The sequence below is a fragment of the Channa argus genome, chromosome 22 (genome assembly GCF_033026475.1).
Source record: "Channa argus isolate prfri chromosome 22, Channa argus male v1.0, whole genome shotgun sequence".
Taxonomy (NCBI): Eukaryota; Metazoa; Chordata; class Actinopteri; order Anabantiformes; family Channidae; genus Channa; species Channa argus.
The window spans coordinates 1,705,420-1,726,744 of record NC_090218.1 but is presented as its reverse complement, the minus strand read 5'-3'; the positions used below and the strand labels follow the sequence as shown (position 1 = coordinate 1,726,744).

General features: G+C 37.8%; 2 protein-coding genes across 4 annotated transcripts; one reads left to right on the top strand and one right to left on the bottom strand.

Moving 5' to 3' along the window:
• The first annotated feature begins 294 nt into the window (after nt 1–294).
• On the top strand, nt 295–4,095 carry gja2 (gap junction protein, alpha 2). Its single transcript, XM_067492530.1, has 2 exons — nt 295–795; nt 1,985–4,095. The coding sequence occupies exon 2, from the start codon at nt 2,036–2,038 to the stop codon at nt 3,104–3,106; it is 1,071 nt and encodes a 356-aa protein (XP_067348631.1). The 5' UTR covers nt 295–795; nt 1,985–2,035; the 3' UTR covers nt 3,107–4,095.
• Nucleotides 4,096–6,208: 2,113 nt separating this feature from the next.
• Nucleotides 6,209–19,801, bottom strand: tbc1d8b (TBC1 domain family member 8B). Of its 3 annotated transcripts, XM_067492020.1 has the most exons (21): nt 19,542–19,801; nt 17,006–17,116; nt 16,644–16,762; nt 16,046–16,271; nt 15,440–15,680; nt 14,888–15,095; nt 14,580–14,747; nt 14,299–14,460; nt 14,002–14,152; nt 13,686–13,900; nt 12,985–13,102; nt 12,590–12,875; nt 12,368–12,497; nt 12,186–12,284; nt 12,018–12,086; nt 11,674–11,914; nt 11,523–11,588; nt 9,745–9,837; nt 9,543–9,590; nt 9,340–9,437; nt 6,209–9,234 (listed from the first exon to the last, which is right to left on the bottom strand). In XM_067492020.1, exons 1-21 carry the CDS (start codon nt 19,666–19,668, stop codon nt 8,806–8,808), a joined length of 3,405 nt encoding a protein of 1,134 aa, XP_067348121.1. In that variant the 5' UTR covers nt 19,669–19,801; the 3' UTR covers nt 6,209–8,805. The 3 variants fall into 3 exon arrangements, with proteins under 3 accessions (XP_067348121.1, XP_067348122.1, XP_067348123.1); XM_067492021.1 differs by lacking the exon at nt 9,745–9,837; XM_067492022.1 differs by lacking the exon at nt 17,006–17,116.
• Nucleotides 19,802–21,325: the final 1,524 nt, after the last annotated feature.

Sequence of the window (21,325 nt, the reverse complement as noted above, 5' to 3'; positions counted from 1 at the left end):
GTTGATTGTGATTATTTGAAAAATAATAACTACAGCTTACATATAATTGTGGTGGATTAAATGTGTGTTCAAAAAATATTAAATATAAATATTCAAGTACAATTGCCTAGGTACAAATCGACTTAATTACATCTCAGGACTAATAAAAACATTAAATATTAAGATAATTTACTTCAATAAATGTAGCAATACAAAAATAGTAAAAGTCTTTTCACATGACACACAGTCTAAGTAACAGGATTCAGTTTGTATATCTTTTTCTGTATGTATGCGTAAAGCATCTCAGCCGTTCAACAAGCAGTAACTCTGACTGAAACACTGAGAGAAGGCTCCAAAGTATCTGACGCACCTCCGCACAGTCAAGGGCCAGATCACCAACAGAGAGACAACAAAGCCACTCCCTTCACCATGAATTATATTTAGATCCCCCTGACATGGAGGACTAACCTACATCCTTACTGGTCTGTTCAGCTGTCTCTCTGATGAACAGAAACACCAATTAAGAAATTAGTTTTTTATGTTTTTCCTACAGGCAAGAATGTTTAAAATCTGTGCTTTTACTAACACCAGACAGGGGTTTAGTGGTGGTGGCTTTCTGAAAACCGGGCACTGATCAGGTCATAGTGGGAGGGCAGCAGGCGGGACCATGGAGACTGAAAACTGTCTGAGAGAAGTTTATCTCGGCGCTGCAGTTTTCTCTGTGGTTCAGAAGAACATGGCCTTTGTGTGAAATGAAGAGGCTCTGTCACCAAGCGACTCTGAATCTTCACTGCTGTAGGAGATGAACATTACCAGGTAAGTCCTTCATAAAGACACTTTGGCTAATCACTAAAAAAAGGGCTCATTTGATCATTAGGACACATTCTATAGTTAATAAATTCTATACTATTGTACATTAATGGAAATGTAAATGAATTAGATCCAGTTTCAGCACACCTAAACAAATTACTGCTGTGTGAGTGTTTCTGGGATCCTTTAATGTTGCCCTAACAGTTTTTATGTATTTTAAACAGAACCTCAAATCCACAGTCTTTCTATATCTGATCACTGATCCTATTTCTTAGGGAAATGTACAGCTATTTTTAAAATTACTTCTCTGCTATGTTGTACCTAATAAGCCCTGAAATTTAAACTACAAACCTAATTCTGGAGTTGGGGAACACTGTTGGGTACAGTGTCACAAGATCTATACAGAGTCTAAGAGTCTCCAGCCTGCTTGAGGGCTTTCTGTGACACACAGTGAGCAGTGTCCTGGTCCTGTTTTTAATCAATGCACACTGGAGAGGATGCAACCTTTTAGAAAACAAACAGTGAATTCATGATCATGATCAGTTTTTCTACTGGTAAGTCTCCTTTGGCATTTCTGAAGTAACATAAATGGTTTTAGGAGGCCTGAAAAACTATGTCACAATGATATGTACAGAAGGCATAGCATTAATAAATTAGACACCAATTAAACTGAGTGTCCATTCTATTAAAAGTAATAATGTAAAATGTAAATGCGTAAATTGTCAATTGTTTTTAATTTTTTTTATGAATTAGGTAAAATTAGGTAAAAATTAGGAATTAGGTAAATATGAGCCCACTTTATTAAATATTGTTTTACCTCATGATTTCCACCATTAATTTACTGACATAGGTTCTGTGCATGCAATAAAACACACACACAGACACACTCACACACCAACACGGTTTGACTCGTCAAGCTTGTCAAAATTCTCTTTAAAGCTACAATATGCAACATTGACTTGATATCAATTGTCTACAATCAACCTTTTTATACCAATAACTCAAATGACAATGTACAATGAGAAAGAGGTTATTTGTAGTGAATCACCCACAGAAAATCCAAGTACGTTCAGTAGGCCTTTATCACACCCTATGAAGTAGACCACTACAACCTTCTTAGTTTTATGCACAAAATAAACAAGGTTTAATTTCAAAAGAAAACATTTCTTATTCCCATCTTTCCCTCTTTTTACAGCCATCTCTGCTGGTTTTGCCAATAAAGCTGTGTCTATAGCTGTGAGCCACTATGGCGGACTGGAATTTGTTGGGTAAGCTGCTGGAGAGTGCCCAGGAACACTCCACTGTGGTGGGCAAAGTCTGGCTTACGGTACTGTTCATCTTCCGCATTCTGGTACTGGGAGCTGCTGCTGAGAAGGTATGGGGTGATGAGCAGTCCGGTTTCACCTGTGACACCAAGCAGCCTGGTTGTCAGAATGTCTGCTATGACAAGACCTTCCCTATTTCTCACATCCGTTTCTGGGTAATGCAGATCATTTTTGTCTCCACGCCAACTCTCATTTATTTGGGTCATATCCTTCACCTGGTACGCATGGAGGAAAAGGAGAAGCAGAAAGAGAAGGACCGTGCCATCCACAATGAAAAGCAGCAGCAATTACTTGGAAACAAGACCAAGAAGGCCCCAATAAAAGACAACCAGGGCCATGTGCGTTTGCAAGGTGCACTGCTGCGTACCTACGTCTTCAACGTTATTTTTAAGACCCTGTTTGAAGTTGCTTTTATTGTAGCTCAGTATTTCCTGTATGGTTTTGATCTCAAGCCGATGTACACCTGTGACCGCTGGCCTTGCCCTAATGTGGTAAACTGCTATATCTCCCGACCCACTGAGAAGACAGTCTTTATCCTCTTCATGCTGGCAGTGGCCTGCATCTCATTGCTACTCAATCTGGTGGAAATGTACCATCTAGGTTTCACAAAGTGCCATCAGGGCCTCCGGTACAGACGATCACAGGCAACAAGTGAGGCTCCCAAGGACCTAAGTGAGGCAGTTATGCCCTTTGTCCCAAACTATAACTACTTTGCCAGTCATCCTGCAGTCCCAGAACCTTTCCAGATGGACCCCAAATATGGCATGGCGGAGCCAAACTCTGCTTACAGCCCCTACAACAGCAAAGTGGTTTACAAGCAGAACAGAGATAATATGGCTGTGGAGAGGAAAGGTAAAACAGAGGTAGATGAAGTAAAGGAGAGGAAAATCTCCACTCCTTTCTTTGAGATGCCTGCCGAAAATCAGCGCAGAAACAGCCAGTCAAGCAAGCACAGCAACAACAAGACCAGGGTGGATGATCTGAAGATCTAGGGACGTTATGTTTATTATCCAATTCTCAGGAAAAACATAGGTTAGTCTGTGAACGTATTTGCATGTGTACGGAAGACTGTCAGGGACAAAATAACTGAGTGAAAATGAATTGGCTAATGTGAGGATTTGCATAGGGACATTTTTTTTAATTTCATTTTAAGTCATGGCTGCAAAATCTGTACTTATGAACCCCCAACTCACAAGACTTTTTAAAAAATAATGGGCCATTTGCTAAAAGTTAAGAAAATTCCACTTTATGGTTTATATGATCCTATCTTCTTCAGCAAATAGCACTACATTACTTAAAAGACAGGGTGAGAGCAGATTAAAATCCATTTCAATCTCATTGTTAGTTTTCAGACTTAGAACACAATTTCAGTCTTTGTTCCTCCTGTGGAAACATTAACTGACAGCTCAGATTTGCTAGTTTAAACTGAAGACAGTTTTGTGTCAGTTGCCAATTCATTTAACTTAAACTGTTTTGTATTCACTCAGTAATTTTGATAATAATGACCTTCCATACTTTTGGGGTGATGAAGATGCAGAAGACTTGAGAAATTCTTGTTTACAAGCAATAGAATAAAACTGTGAGATGCATGAACATCTAAAAACATAAAATACTTATGTTAATGTGTTACATATGTGAATTTCTTTGAATAATATGAGAGATGTTTGGGAGACGCAGACTCCATGTTTGATTGCTTTGTTACTGTTTGTTGTAAATGTGGAACATGCAAAATGAGTTAACTCACTCTGGGAGGACACAACTGAAATGTAAAATGTAAATTATGTGTAGTAGGAGACTTCTCATATACAGTTATCTTTTAATGATTAGCAAGTGTATTTATTGCCAATAGCACATATTGGCAAAACAATATAAGTATGCTTATTTGAATTTTTTTACAAAAGCAGACATCATTTTGTGACTGTGTAATTTAATTAAACTGAAGTGGAATAAAACAGTATTTTTCCAAAATTCATTTTTTAATTCAGACATCAGATCTACTGTGACCTTCAACTGGGTAAAATAACTTCCATTTATTTACCACCTGTCATTTACATGTAACAGTAAAGCTTCAGTATTTATTCCATCAATAATTCACTACATAATAATTTTATATTTAAGATTAATTATATTTTATAATCAATTTTTTGTATGGATTGTATGTTCACCTACGCTAATATTACTAAAAATCTAAGTTTTTCATTATGTCTTTTTTTAAAGTGTCTTTATGATGATTTTAAATTTTTAGCAAAATATTTTGTTTTTCAGTGGCAGAAAAGTACCAATCTTGACCTTGATTGGCTGCCAGCAAACAGTTTTCATCCGTTCAAATGCTACACTCTCACCTGATTGGATGGGAGTCGGTGATGGTTATATGAGAGAGCCAATCAACAGCAAGCATGAATTATACTGTTTTTAATTTAAATTAAAGGCTAGTTGTCTGGTCATTGATACTATACAAACTGCAGTCTATCAATTCATCCCTACAATTTTTTTTGTTGAAGAGGCAATTTAAACACTTTGTTGTGACCACCTCCAGAAAACCTGGACAAGTGTGGTGGGGATCGAAGCATTTCCAAGACACATACCAACATACACTGGTGAGAGCTATGCTTCAAAGGTCTCCTCACTGTGGCTATAAATAACTCTCATGTACACTTGCAGGAGCATTGTAGGTAAAATGGGGGTAGGGTGCCAAAACTTTCCTCTCCTTCAGTGGAAACAGTAAAGGGAGCTGCCAACAATTTTGAAATATTGTTGAGTATTGGATTATGAAGCAGCTCCAGTACTGGGGAAATGATGACATCTTAAAATATCTTTCTTGGAGCATTCGGATACTAAATCATCATTGACCCACAAAACCAATAGAGAAGTGTATCTGTTCTCTGCCCTACAGGAAAATTAACAAATGTCGTAGTGTTTTTAATTCACTCAAATACTGTACATACTTGTTGGCTGTGCAGGATAAAGCTTTGTTTGTCTTAAACATGTGTTTACAAGGCATGCATGATTCAAGATTGAACGATAATGACTACAGTGTCCCAGAGTGGTTATGTAAATGGATAATGGAGGCAGAACAGTTTGCTGGGAGTTTAAAACTAAAAAGGTGACAACGTTTAAGGTAATTAACTCTGGCTTACAACTATGTACAACCAAATCTCTAACTTGGAATCGGTCTAAGTGATATGCAGAGACCATCTGTGAGCTTGTTGACTGTACATATTGTACAAAAGGCACGGTTTAGTCATGTTAAATCATCATGATTCACTATCATAATAAAAAAAAGAGCTGAATAATTTTCATAGACACTCTAACTGTAACAAACAAGAACTGAAAAATTTTCAGTAAGTGTTCGTTAACTGTTGTTACGGGCCAAAGAATTGCCAGACCTGTGAGTAAAGTTTAGAGCCCAGCTCACAATAAGTGTAAAATATATTAACACTATTGAGTCAAACTGTAGCTGTTGTGCCTTTCAGTCAAAGCTAAAATTTGCATGGTACACATACACAATTCTTAGATGACAGAGTTGGTCATTCCACTAGTTTGGTTCACACTGAAATACTGTAATGTATCCCAGCAGCTAGTGGACAGATTGTCATGAAACGTTAAGACAAATGCTAATAGGTTAGCAAGTCAACACCACCCCTCAGTAAACATGTGTTAGTATGCTGATGTTAGCATTTAGCTCAAAGCACTGTGGTACTTTTATATGGTATAGCATAGCTATAGTCTAATTAGTTTACATTACATGAATAAACTTTATTTCATATTTTCAATCGATAAATGCTGTTGTGCTGGGATGTGACATCCCTCACTCTAAACACTGTTCTTTTTCTGCATTCTGGCACCTTAAATTTGATGTTTATCAGAAGGCCTTGGATCCTTTAATTATCCATCAATGACGATGTGAATTACAGACAAATAACCCAAGAACGAAGCCTGTGTCATCTGAAGTAGACAAACTTGCACTAGCTACCTATACGGTCACAATCAAAGTTTAGTCCATGTTGGTGTGCACTGATCTAACATGCTTTAGTTCACTAAAACACTTTACTCAACAGAGAAAACACTGCAATCAAAAACAACCAAACCATATTTTTCACAGAATAATGATCTTATTTATTATATTACATATATATATATATATAAAATCTGTGCTGTTTTGCAAAACAATCTTGCAATCAAAAGCATTTGCACAAAAAGTAAATACTAATGCAGCAGGTAAAGTATTACCCAAGCATACTGTATATTCTCTGGTGAGTAACAGCAAGGGGGCTGACTATTTCTACCCTCTGGCAACAAGAGGAAACCACAAACTACTATAAACAAATCAAAGGGCTTCTCTTGTCTAAAACACCTCTATTTTCCCATCACAAAAACAACAAATAAATTCTGTAAAGCAAACTTCTCTTTTATAATTTCTATTTCAGATATTATTAAATGATCAGAAAGTGGCTCAAGCATGCAATATCCAGCATAATTATTACAAAATAGGCTGTAATTTGGATGTGAAAGTAATAATTTGAAGTTTGGAGATGTTATAGGTGCAGCGTGAAACAACAGGCAAACAATCAGTTGTATTGAAAAAAGTACGATGAAAAATTTGTCAGCAATAATGTAGTCAGCAACTCACTTCCCAAAACCTTAGAATGCCCTGTTGTTAAAACTGCATCAGTATAGTTTAATACTAAAGTCACTGATTAAGTTTTGGTCTAAGCAGTGACAAGATAGCAAATATAACATGGGTATTTTGATTTAATGTACATGTATATCTATTTTTTCTTTTTGGTTTTACATTATCGTGTCATGTAAACAGTGACAGTAATTTGTTATTTTCCAATTCCAATGAGAACTGAAATCAGTACATACATTGACAATCTATGCCAGGTAACTTTACAATTTTATGATTAAACACACTTCAGACTGGTCTCAAGTGAATAGATAAGCACTTCATTAAGAAAATAACAAAACATTCCTAGCAAGCTGCAAAATAATGAAAGTTTAGAAAAGAAAGAATTGCACTTGAGAAGCTTCTCTTCCCTATGCAAACAGAGATAAAGCTTCACACATTTCTGAATTTGGCCCTTGGAAATGGCAAACCACAGCTGAAGTGGTCATGACCTTTTGGAATCCAGTGCCTCCGAGATCTGGCCAAGATATGGGCACATATTTACAGCCAGTGAATCTCAAACAACTGTACATATCATTCACTGAGATAGACGCAAACACAATGCAGAGAAGCAGAAAGTGCACAAATGCAAAAACAACTGAAATACTGTACAAGTCAAATCTGGCTTTCTGTAGTGACATGTTAAAGATCAGCATAATGTGGCAAATCATAACTATGCTACACATGTTCTATTTTTATTTTACAGAGAAGATGTAGGTTATGAATAAGTCTGTTTTATGGTATACTTTGTCCCAGGTGAAAAAAATATCCCTTTTTTCTTGATTATTTTACACAGATTGCACCCTGAGATTAGATGACACAAAATGTCCTTCAAAAGTCCTTTAGCTCCCTCACTATATTTTCAATTCAAGCCTCATAGATACATGTAAAGTGACCTCTATGTACCAAATGCTGCATTCATATAGGAGCATAACATCCTACATATATAGTAAGACTGACATAAACAAACAGCACAACTAACAACCACGCGGCAAAGATCACACACGGCACATTTTCTTCAAGCAGTCCCGTGAGATTCAAACTATTTCTCTACACAGATCATAGTTTTTAGTATGACATACTTAGAGTCATGCTATGATACTGTTACTGTGTGTAGTGCTGTGGGAGCAATGAGAGAAATGAGTGTTCTGTGGCAGCACAGCATTCTCACTTGTAGGTTATTGCAAATGTACATGTCTTTTTAGTAAATCCTTTATGCTCTCACTCAGGTTATCTTTAAAATCAATATATGGCTTCTAGGGATAAGACTGCAGGCTGTCCTGACTCACTATACTATATTATTCTCTGCCTGTATATTAGGGGAAAAAGCTGTTTTTTTCTCACAACAAGCTGACGTTTACAGGACACACTCACAAGGAGACGCTGAAGTCACAGAGCACATAAGCATTTACAGCATGTTTCACTTTTCATAAATGGCTAGTAATCTGAAACATACAAATTATCCAGGAGACTCCTCCTGTGGCCCCAGTCACGATTACCAAGTCATTCATTATGGAGGTCTACTTCAGAATGACATAAGAGGGGGGGGGCACTTATCTGTCATGTCACTAAATACAAGGAACAGCACTGAACGTTCCTTATATAATACAAAAGTATAATGTACTTGCTCCAGGGAAAATATTTGAAACTACACTTTACGTACTTACGGCTACGTCAGAGGATTAATTTCATCACAAACTTGAAAATGCATTATCAGATTTGAGGAACGACAGCTTAGCATGTTCAATGATTATCATAAAAATAAACTGAAGGTGTTGGTCGATGGAAACTGACACTGGAATAAACATTCTTTCCAGTGATGCTGGGGCTCATTTGTTTCATCGGTAATTTTTTCTGATAATCAGGGGCCAGGTGCAAGTTAAAATTTGGCATTTGTGATGCCACATTAACAGTAACCTTCCTGTCAGCCTCGTGAAAACCTACTGAAAGATTCAAGTGGAGAAAAGAAACTCATTGTGACCTCTAGGTTTGAATCAGAACAAAGCATCTAATTAGTGTATCCTTTTACTTATTTGCTTTTTGTTTCAACTGGCCAACCTTAGCTTGTCCTAATTTAGTATGAATGTCAACAGGTCTGTCAAAGAAGCTAACTATGGCTGGCTCGTTTAGCAGAGAAGCCAGGACCTGCTCGAAAGAAAATGACCACTCTGTCTCTACAAGGTCGGGCACTGCATCCTGACTGTTGGGGGAGCTGGAGGTTTTGCAGATCTCTAGGGTGTTGGAAGCTTCTTCAGTTGAAGACTCTTCTGCAGCAGCATTATTGGCAATCTTCCTGGACTCAGGTGGGATGTTTGGCTCCTGCAGTCTCCGTCCCACCTCCTCCATTCTTAAGAGAAGGCTGGTTACATGGGCCACGGCTCGGTACAGAGACTCCTCTTCAGGATCACCGTGAAAAATGTTGTAGAGAGTCTTGGAGAACTGAATGAACTGAGTCTGAGAGAAAATAAAATTGTACTTATAAGGTCGTTAAACATGTCACATGACATTTTAACGTGGAAGGTTAGATAGTGTCTTTAGTCATATCATGAACTGAATTACCTGATTAATTCGGGGTAGATCCTTGATGGTTTCCTCTTTCCTAAGTATTTCATTTTGCCATTGTTTCAAGTAGGCCTGCAGGTCTACTTTTCCTCTACCTGACATTTTACACACAAGTGCACATCATCTCATAAAACTAAGACATTTACAGTAATTTTGTTCTAGCCTTGAAATGCATACAAAATATTTTGGTGTAACATTACCTCGTTCGGGGCTTTTCCTTATCACTCCATCTTCTGGAAGATCAAATGCTGAAATACACAAGTGGCATGTGAACAAACTATATAGAGAAATGCTTCAAGAACAATTAATTAGTTCATAGGTTGAATTATCATAGAATATAGGTGGAAAAGAAGAAAAGTGAATTTTGAGTTTTAAAGGAAAAGAAATAGAAGAAAGGCTAACCAGTGAGTCTACTCAAGTAAGAAGAGTCTTCAGTCACTTGAATAAAGTTCTGGATTCTTTGCTCCTTTAGGTGCAAAGGACTTCCTGTAAAAGCTAGAAAATATTGGCTATGAGTATAATGAGAGGAAAGATTAAGACACAAAAGTGAACAAGCATTCACATGAATTTGATTAAAGAAAATAGATGAGCATACAGTTATTAGTTTATTAGGTATAGTCTAATGCAATCCCATCTAACAGTGCTGCAACAGACTGTATCTTTGTGAAGGTTATTAGATGGGTTCTAAGATCATGTTGAAGACTATAGTAATGTAGATAGTGGTGGTGTTGTTTATTACTCATTTATATAGGCTGAAGAAGTGGCAATAAACTGGTAACTCATTGTTACGGTTAGTATTATTGCACATGTATAAAAAAAAAAACATATTTATTTGAGACATGCTAGATTTCTATGCTCCTACCCAAACCAGTGTGAGTGTGTTGGGATGGATGGCAGATACCCAATTTGAGCATGGCATCACTAGTCAGTAACCGAGGGTTTGGGTTCAGTTTGGACAGAAACTTAGAAATCACGTTTGTGTTTGGGTCGGTGAGGTTAGAATAAGTAGACATAATTGTAAACAAAAGTAAATGTAAATTCAGCTGCTATACTCTGTTTGGACTGAAAATCCCTGGAGAGATAGCACGAGTTCATTTCTTTGATCGATCGACCCAATTCTAACAACTTCCTTTATAAGTTAACTGATATCACATCATCTGAGGTTTGCTTACTCCAAAAAGGCTCATATCCAATTGTGAAACTGGAAAATTGCCTAAAGACTGTTATTTTTTCTGCAGCCCTTTAAAGCACAAGATTTTCCTTTTAATTATAAGCACACATCACTAAACAGTACAGTGCACAAGCAGAGAACAAACACTCCACACACCAAAGGGCAGCATTGGTACCTACACATGTAAGAATAGTGTAGCCGCAGCACAGAAGTGCAAATCAGCTTTAGGGGCAAAGCTGGAATTCAGTCACCTTGTTTGGACCTTGGCACGCAATTGGGATGGGTCCTTGGCACTAAATTAATGTATACTATTCATAAGACATAAAGCAACCTTTAATGCTTGATGCTCACTAGTCTGCCACGTCAGTTACAATGATTCAGTACACATCTGTTGCTAAAGTGTCAGTTGTAATTTGAGCAGCTTTTTCTTCTATTTGTGGACAAACTAGCCGACTGCAAAATGCCCTAACAGCTCCTTACACCCATTGTTACAATGGCACCCAACACAGGCTATTCTTACCCCTTCCCTCAAAGCAAACATTTCCACATCATGCAGACAAGAGTCACACATCTAGTTTCTTTTCTCAGGCAAAGTGCTCACTCAACAAATACTGAGTTATGGACTGGATTATTCAAGTGATAACTAAAAATGTCTGAGCCCGATAAAAGAAAATTTAACTTATTAGGACTCTTTCTGACCTTGACTTTTAAAAGGGCAGACAGAGTCTGTGCTTCTGTATATCTGCTACAGTCATGTTACTGCTGTCATGTGTGCTGGCGAATGTAAAGAATCCTTTATGAAAACATTCTCTGCAAGAGTCAGGAGTCTATGATCACTATAGATAAGTTGTGAAAGAAATGGGTTGATGCTAAAGATAACTTAATTCCGTTTTTTTTTTTTTACAAAAGACAGATCCCACACCTAGGAAAGGTTGAGCAAAAATCTTCTTTTTAGATGGCATTAATTTAGGGGTGTTGCTGCTGGTTGTAGCCATTGTCGTTCGCTTACCTGGTGGCAGGTGCAGCTTGAAGAGGAATTTCAACTTATTTGTGAAGGATCCACTGTACAAAGTATCTGCAGGAAAAGCAATTTATGGACATTGCAGTGAGGACTGAGTTTAAAAAGAGCATTAGTGGGAGCAGACAATGAATGAACTTACCAATGGCACAGCAGAACTCTTTAAAGTTGACAAGGCCGTCCTGATTCTCATCTATAAGGCGGAAAACCCAGAGGGAGATGGTGCTCTTGATGTTGCAAAAAGCCCAAGGCTCTAGCAAGGAGAAGAGCATGCTAAACTGCTGGAAACCTAACTGGTACTGCTCCAAATAGGCCAGGCTGGGGTCATGATGAAGCAGAGCTGGACTCTGCATTGTCCAGTAGCAGCTGAGGAAATGCTGTCTCTGGAAAACAAAGGGAAATATGACTTGTCTATTTAAAGTTTTTTTTTTTTATTGTTGTTTACAATGTTTGTATGGTACTAGAAATGTGTTCTTTTTAACCTACTTTGAATAAATTATAAAGCTCATCCAGCTGTGAAGCACTTAATCTGACTTCTTGTGACACCACCCGAATCTGAAAGCAGATTTTTTTAAATCAATCAATGGCATTGTAAACAGCATATTTTCCAAAAAAACAAAAACAAAAAAAAAACCTGTGTCCATGATTACGTACAACATTTTGCTTGGTTGTATCCTCCAGTGTCTGGATCACATACAGTTTATTTCTTTTACGTGACCTCTCGACTTCCTCTGAACGAATATTTCCGTATTTCTGTAAAGAAACACGTTTGTCTAAAAATCAACCACACCATAGACAACACAGAGTAAATCTGACTTTTCAAAAATCTTCAATACCTCATACGCCTCTCGGATAAGTTCACTGATATCCACATTGAAGTGGGAGGTTTTATCATTACTGCCCACTGAGGCTTGCTGTACTGTTGGAGGCAAAGGGCTGTCTTTGTTTGTCACACTGTCAAAGAATCTGAAATCACACAATCAGAGAGACAAATTAATTTGACACTGTAATACATTTTTTAAATTCTTTAATCCTGTTGTGGTTGTATTCACACGGACTTGTTGAGGATGGTGACGGCTTCTGCATCATCATGACAGCTGATCAAAGCTTCCATGTTGTAGTCCAGCACAGCCAGCCCAAGCTGCAGAATGGCTTTGATGCCATCGTAGAAAAAACAGTCCACCACATTTACAGCGCTCTCTATAGGCAGGACACTAATGAAAAGAGTGAGAAACCAGGACAAGGACACGGATGAGAAGAAACTCAGGTCTGTCATGTGCTCCACCAGCTGAGGGAGGTTTTCACGAATCAGATCCTCGAATACTGCCTGGTCAACCAAAGCACCTAAAGAAAAATGAAAGCACAATTCCAAAAATTATTGAAATGTTTAGTCCTCCATCTCCGTTACCAACAAATTAAATTTTAGCATAGCGTCCCTTGGTTCAAACCTCACCAATAATTCGACGGTTAAAGTAATCTGGCAACATCCTCTCACAGACAGCCACTAAAAGCCAGAAAGCCTCTTCTTCTTTAGCGTAGAGCAGGAGAACTGAGGTGAGAATGTTCATGGCCTGAGCAGGAGAAAAGGATGCACTTTCAAACAACAGACTGCTATGGGTGTGAGTCCATCAAAGTTCTACTAAAGAGGAAGCCACTTTTAAGATGTGTGTGTTTATCCAGGACACATTCTGTGACTTTTTGAAAATATGTTTTGTGGTTTTAGAGCATCTATGGTCTTTTCTGAGCTAAAAAGCCATCTGTTCAAAGTATGAGAACAGACTGACTGTTCCTCTGGACTTGTACTTGTCAATGTTACAAACAGAATAATCAAGCACAAGGAGACAGGGCTTTAAAATCCGCTTTTGTTGAAGTCTGTACCACAACCAGCACTTTACATGTGTCTTTGTTTAAACACCCAAAACAAAGAATAATCTCACATAAATTCACTAGAAATGAAAGTATACTATAAATATGAGGGAAAATGAGCTTCCTTGTAATTATGTTTCTGTGTGCATGTTTGTCCTATTGATTATATATTATTTTATGAGAACAAACCTCTGGCTAAATACAGTACAGACTGCTTCTGCATTTAAGCAAAACCTATCAATTAGTGGTTTTCTGTTTGTTAACACATGGCTGCAGAAATAAAAATACCTGGCAATATCCGATTTTAGGGTTCCTATAGGCATAGGCAGTAAGGACTCTGCGTAGAGCTGAGATTCCTGTGTCACTCTGAAAGGCAGGGTGTTCTGGCAGAGACCGATGCAGATCTCTTTCAATCTCATCTGTAGCCAGAGTGCTTGTGCCCAGAGACTGTTCAACCAGCTCGGTATAATAGCCAGGGTGAGTGGCCATGTCGTTCACAGCTCCTAAACAGTCAAAACCAGAGTCCACCCAAAACAGATGATACAGAGATCCCTCCGCATTATTTATGCTGAATGAGCATGTGCAAGGTTTGACATATAAATACCTGAAAAAAGCATCCATAGCTCTCCCCTTAGGGCCTCCGGAACACCACGAACAATCAAGTCTCGTGTCTTCTTGGTGAAGAACATACTAGTTCCACGTCCATACTCAGAGAAATGTATGTTCCAAGACTGCTCCTTCATCTTCTCTTTAAGCTGTCAAATAAACATTTAGAACACATTACATTTTTGCAGAAAAAAAAAACAAACAAAAAAAAACACACACCTTGAAATACCAGTTTGTATTTCTAAACAGATGAATGCATCTCTGTGTTTCATTTAAACAACACTCTGCCATTTACCATTTTGGGGTCAAGGTTTTCAACATCCTGGGGGTGGTAAACAGTCATCAGAGCCTCTGTGCTAACAGCCTTGCTGCTGTCTTTCTGTCCCACCATCAGTGTTACATCTTCTGGATTGTCTTCGAAGTGGTTGATGAGTGACTGGCATTCCCCTCGTATTGCCTTTGTGATACAGACATGCAATTTTTTTTATGGTCAGAAACCCCTGCTAACTGTAGAATGAACAGCAAAGTCAAGTGAAGTAAAATAGCACAAATACCACAGCAAGTAAAACACGTTACCTCTGCTGAAGCTGAGTGCTGAGGGCTGGCACTAATCCCACATCTGCTACGGATTGAGTTGGCAAGCCGCTGATAGTCCCGAACCTCAGAGAAACGCAGCGCTCTCTTGCCACGCACACACACTGTTAAAGCCCTGCTGCTGGAGTCTGTCTTCTCAACATTAACAACCTAATGAAAAAGGAAAGCAATGTCTGGAGATCAGACTGGCATTTCTCAGGTTTTTTACTATTCATTAGTATGCTATTTGAGATTGAGGTGTTATACTGTGTTTTTAATGATCCACTCATAACACCTTCGTTTGACTTTACCTCTCGCATTGGAATGATAACATGGCACTGGCTTCCATCCTGACTGGCGAAACACAGGTAGTTCTCAGATAGACAGATCTTTCCAAGTGTGTTAAAATGACAGAAGGGTACCCACAGGAAGCCCTCATGCACCTCTAATAGGTTTTCCTCTCTGGGAAGCCTGAAAAATGTCCGAAACTGCTCGCTCTTTGCGTGGGCTTCTAGACCTCTGTGCGGCACAGAAAGCAGAAAATGGCTGAGCTAACATCATGCGTTAGGTTAGATCATTTAAATCTGCAAATTTAATTTCCGAATATCAAAGCATAATAGTAGCATATCAAATTTTTATAAAAAGCTGACATAGTCTAAATAGAAACATAAACAACAACAGTAAGTTGATTTAAAACTACCTGACACTAGCATTGGATGACCTACCTTTACTCTAGGCAAGTTAAAACAAACATAAAAGCTATTTGACTCAAGTAAGACTTCATGTTTACTCTGGTTCTTACAGTTGACAGCCAGCTTAAACAGGATCATGTAAAGCTGTGCAACATAGCAGACAGAAAGTACCTCTTAGTGATTTGCAGGGGGTCAGAGAGTGCTGGTTCTCTCTGGAAGGCCTCTTTATCAAAAAGGCGTTTGATGGAGTAGTCAGCCAGCTGTTCCATTATACCAAATGTTTCATTAAGGTGCAGCATCATGGAAAAGTAGTGATCTTCCCCATGAGCCAAGACATGGATACTCTCAGCCAGAATAACATTAGAGGTTTTCTCCAACCTCCAGATCTCATCCCAGGAGATGACTAGTTTCACTGCAGAATCATGACAATAATCAAAAAAGATTTGTAAACATTCTTTTTTCTTTTTATCTGATTTTACATTACATTCATTGGAATACTTGAAATGTATTGCTGTTTAAATATATTAAAGACATTACCAAGAAGAAGTATTAAAAGGACATTATAACAGGCTGCTGGCAGTAAGAAAATTGTGAAAAGTCTCATTTGCCACTCTGCTTATTAAGTCCAGCTTCACTTATAGATCCACTGTAAAGACCTATGGAAGCTGTCATTACCAAGAGCTTTTTTATAATAAAACATTTTCAGTCTTAGTTACCAGACAACATTATAAATGGCAACATGTTAATATTAAAAGTAATTGCACAGAAATGGCTTACCCTCAGATCCTAGCAGGTACGAATAAAAGCACAAGAAGTTTGTGCTGAGGTAGAGCCAGCCCTGGCAAGGCACTTTGCCTTTCCAGTAGCTGCATGAGTAATATGTGACCAGCTTTTCTTCTAGTGGCAGCTCAAACCACTTCTCAAACCTCAAAAGAGCTTCTCTGAATTTCTCAGGATCATCCTCCAGCACCAGGGACGTATTTCCTTCCTCAGCGATAAGACCCTAACATGTGAAATGCAAAATTTACTGCGGGGGGGTGAACAATGTATATTCTTTCTTAAAGCTACCCTAATAATTAACAACCAACATATTGGAATTATTCACTTGTCAGATAAATCACTTTAAATGATTATTGTTGTGGAATTGCGTCATATATAGAAAGAGCAGTGTCTGCTAACGCATTTGCCTTATGAGGTTTATACGGTCACTTCCCAGTTGTTTCAAAGCTCCCCACAAGTAGCTAAAATGCCATTTGATTTCAGTATTTCCAGTGTAATGTGAGCAATTGTACAGTTTTACAATTTTAGCCTGGCTTAGGCATCAACATATATACTGTAAATATAGTAGAAGTCCCCACTTCAATATGGTTCTTACTCTTATCTTGCCCTGTATAAAGCTGGTGATGTCTTCGCTGGAGTCAAAAACAGAGAGTGTCCTCATGATATTCTGATGCAGCCAATCCCAGTGCTGAACAATCTCGTCTTTGGTGACACCTGGCCAAAAGCCAAAGATGAGAAAAATTACGGAAACATTGTCAGGATAAGTTGGATCAGAGTGGCTCTGTTTTATCACAGAAGCAACAGTTTTTATTACTAATTCCCTTAATTATGAATGTTTTTTATGCAATTTCATAAATTTTGTACTGTGATTTAATTTGAAGGTAATTTTTTTTTCAAACACACAATGATTTAGCAGCACTAATAAAATGCTTGTCAGATAAAGATACAGTGACATACCACATGCTATGGACCAGTACACTTGTGAGTCTGGTGTGTGGTGAAGAATGCGGTAGGGAGCAACTTTGGATGTCGAGTCTAACACAGTATCCAACGTTCCCACGAGGAGGCCTATAGCATACAGTAAAATATATTTTTAGCAACACTATTACCATGACTTTTAACGTTTTTTTAATTTGAATATGAGAATATTCAGTATATGATTTAAGGACCCCTGACTAATTACTGATCATAGCTGTGATTTTCTGATGTATTTACTCTCAAAAGACTGATACAGCAGTGATCACAACCGTCCCTTTACAGTCATTCAGACAGTAGGAATGAACAATCCCTGAGGTCCAAATTGGTGCTGCCCAACTAAAATTAGCTAAATCTTTTGCCCTTACAACTTGTCTATTAAGACGCCCTTCATGAATTATTAATGAGGTTGCAGTGAAACCACTCTCATGCACTGCATCAGCAACATACTGGCCTGTCAGCTGAACACGGATCGGCTCTTCACAAAGAGTTTCTAAAAAGTAAAAGCTTCAACAGCTTCAGAAATTGTTCACAGAATTGACGTTCTTATCGGTGTCAAACAATAGAACATAGCCAAGTACAGACTATAACGCATGAAGTACTCTTCAGACATAAACAGCTTCTGTGCTGGAGAGGGCTGCAAGTGAGGCATTTTATATACCATCAGGTAGTATTTAACCTACACTATCATTAAATCAGGCAGACAGGACATCGGCCATTTTGCCTTCAGCTAGAACACTATTATTTCTCGATTAATTGCCTTACAGCTGTCAAGCTGTGGCATGTGTTTAGAAACTATAGGTTGCTATCGCTGGTGATGTTAAAAGCACTACTTTTTTACTGTCAGGTGAGAATGGCTTTCAAAGATCCAAGTTTGTAGGGTTTATTTTGCACCTCATTATATGCCTTTTAAATGTAAGAAGACGTAAACTTAACCCTAACCCTAACATGCTAATAATGTACCTTCAGCTATAACAAATGTTTCTTCATCATCAGAAGTAACAAAATGGTTCAAGAATTGTATAGAAAAATGTTAAAAACAAAATAGTAAAACTTACATTGGTTCAAAGGTTCGCACCACTCTTGGTACATTAATTATAAATTTTGTTTGATTAATTTCTAATTTCCATTTGTACCAGCTAAATATGCATTAAATATTATGTTGATGAAAACAAATTCTTGTTTAACTTTTTTTGACCCATTTTGCACTAAAATGTATGTACATATTTTATCACATCTGCCCAAAATGTAAAAGTATTATCTCAATTGTTAACTGTGCCATTTTAAATCCAATTTTAAATGATTTCTTTGTATTAAATTATTAGTCAAATAAAACTGACAGATTACTAAGTAATATGAACAAGCATTAGACACGACTAGGCTTTGTAGAAATGTCTTTCCTTCTGGGCAAACAACTTTCCCATTTTAGCAAAGCTATACTATAACCTTATTTAAAGTGTGAGAGTTCAGCTAAAGATTTGTGTCTCCACAGAGGTAAGACATTTATTATCCAGAGGCAGCAGTCCCTGACACTGGAGTAACATTACACATTTTGGGTTTTTATTTCTGCATCCAGAAACTATTCACATCCTTATTTCAAAATGAACTGAATTTATTATTTTCCTCAAAATTCTACAAACAATTCCCCATGATGACAACGTGAAAGAAGTTTGTTTGAAATCTTTGCAAATGTATTAAAATAAAAAAAAATGTCCAATCCACTGTATTTTCCACAGGTGGACTCCAAGTTGTAGAAACATCTCAAGGATGATCCGTGGAAACAAGATGCACCAAAGCTCAAATTTGAGTGTCATGGCAAAGGCCGTGAATACTTATGTACACTGGAAGTTTCCTTTTTTATTTTTAATAAATGTACAAAGATTACAAACAAACTTATTTTATATTGTCACTATGGAGTATTGTTCGTAGAATTTTGAGGGGCAAATTGTTGGAATAAGGCTGTAACATAACAAAATGTGGAAAAAGTTAAGCGAATACTTTCTGGATGCACTGTATATAGTATAGAAATTGTGACCTCAATAAAAACCTTAAACAACCCTGGCTCAAGCTTTTTAGGATCTATGCAGCCTACCTTCATTTAACCTGAGTTGTAGGTAAAATAAATAAACTGTTGTTGGTCGAGCAGAGAGCTTTCCTCGTGTAACCTCCAGGTCAACTCTGCTGTAGTAAAGCAGATTAACTGTTAGAAAAATATATTGACAAAAGCCCACTTAAAGACACAGGCACTTCAGCACACAGGCTTGACAACATCAGAAGCCAGCTGTTAGTACCCAACTAGCATTAATGTCACTTGACTAATACCTGTTGCAATAACGACATATTTCGCTTGGCTGAGCAGCATTCGACCCATATGTGCCAGACGGAACATTAGCCAAGCAAATGTACAACAAGCTACATTGTTAGCAACTTCCTCGTTTTAATGTAGTTCAGTGAAGCCACCGCAGCTGCCCTGACCCTGCGAGGAGGGGGATAACATAGCGTTAACCGCTAACGGTACCTGTCAAACCGCCACCTCCTTCTCCGTACCCCCGTCTCCTTTGCAGCACGAAATACTCATTATCCTTCTCGGTGACCCACAATTTAAACGCGTTTTTCAGTAGGATCTCTTCTGGTTTGAGCCACATATTTCAAATGTCCTGGAGTTCTCTATGAAATGGATCTGACATGTCACGCTTATCTATAACGAATCTCAACCTCAAACCCGTAGACATTTGTTTGTGTCCGTAGCCCTACCTTCCCACGTCGACAAGAAATGCTGCGAACGTTGCAAAGCATTATGGGATTGTAGTTTCTAGCGACAAGGCGTTCCTGGGACGTTTGTCTTCGATTTTATTTTAAAAATGGGGTAATATAATAACAATTATTATTTGTTATTTACATTTTATTCATATTTATAAATAAAACTTACAACAAGTATGCCCATGCATTAATCAGGCTAATGTATTTGATGGATCTTCAATCCACGAGCAAATTTTTATCCATGCTGCAATAATCTTAAACAGTTTTAACTGACACACTGACTTTTAAGAATAACAGTTTTTATACTGCATCCTTTAAATGTGCACGTGTAGGTGCAGCAAGGTCCAATCCAAATCCTTTTTTCCTATAATCTAACAATAAAACATAACTCTAAACCATTTTGTCTTATTGCCCATGCACACAAGTACAGAAATAAATTGGGGTGGTCAATAAAATACCTTTTTCAGAGTATTTACAATGTATTATATTAAGCTAATAGTGCATCATGCATCTTGTATTTGCAAACATTAGGCAGAGGCTTTGTGACGTGGTGAAATAAACAAAGATATGCAGTGATTGGCTACTTTCAGCCAGAAGAGCATTTATAAGATCAGGTCTTGATGCTGGGCAATAAGGTCTGGATCTATGTTCATATGTCATTAGGGTTCATCTGCAAGGTGCTGCACTGAGGCTGCAAGCCAGTTACTTCTTCTTTACAAAATTCCAAAAACAATTTCTTCATGACCTTGATTTACACATGGCGATTCTGTCATGCTGAAACAGGAAGGGGTCTTTCTAAACCCGTTGCCTAAAAGTTAAAAGTGAAAAGTTAAAATCTCATTATTTAATAAAAGATATCTCTTCAATTAACAATCCAAAAAAAGGCAAACATCATTACAATTTTGTGGATACATTAGAAAAGAAAATTAATCCTTTCAGAACTGAAGAATTTGGTTCACAGGAACTTCATGTGGAGAGCAGGGGTCCTGTTTCAGCCCTCCTCTATTCTGTTTTAACTTGTCACCCCTGCTGCTACAACAGTCTACTATCATAGCATATGCTATATCATGTGCATGTTCCTACGGATTTCACTGTCTGCTGAAAGATGTGTACACAACACATCTGACAGACATTTGAGTTTCCTGAAACAGTAATTGGAGCACTGAAATATTTTTTGGGCTGCTGTAAAGTGTATGTGGTACTGCGTAATCTGTTATTATATTTGAGGTGCAGCACTAATACTAAGGGAAGTAATTATTTTTGTCTTTGGAGTTTTGCCACTGATGTCTTGGATCATTGATCTGTCTAATTTTTTAAAGTAGTAGCAGCTGTGATTGGCAACCAACGTGCAATACTGTGTCATCAATCTTTATAACCCCTCCCTCTGATTAAATTTTTAAGTAGGGTAATTTCCTGCTCTGGCATGGCACATCTGGTATGAAAGAAAGTACCCTTTGGGGATTAATAAACTGATGTCCAGGACACCACATTACACCAAAATGTGTTCAATTTATAAATAATTTAAATGTCAGTACCATACCC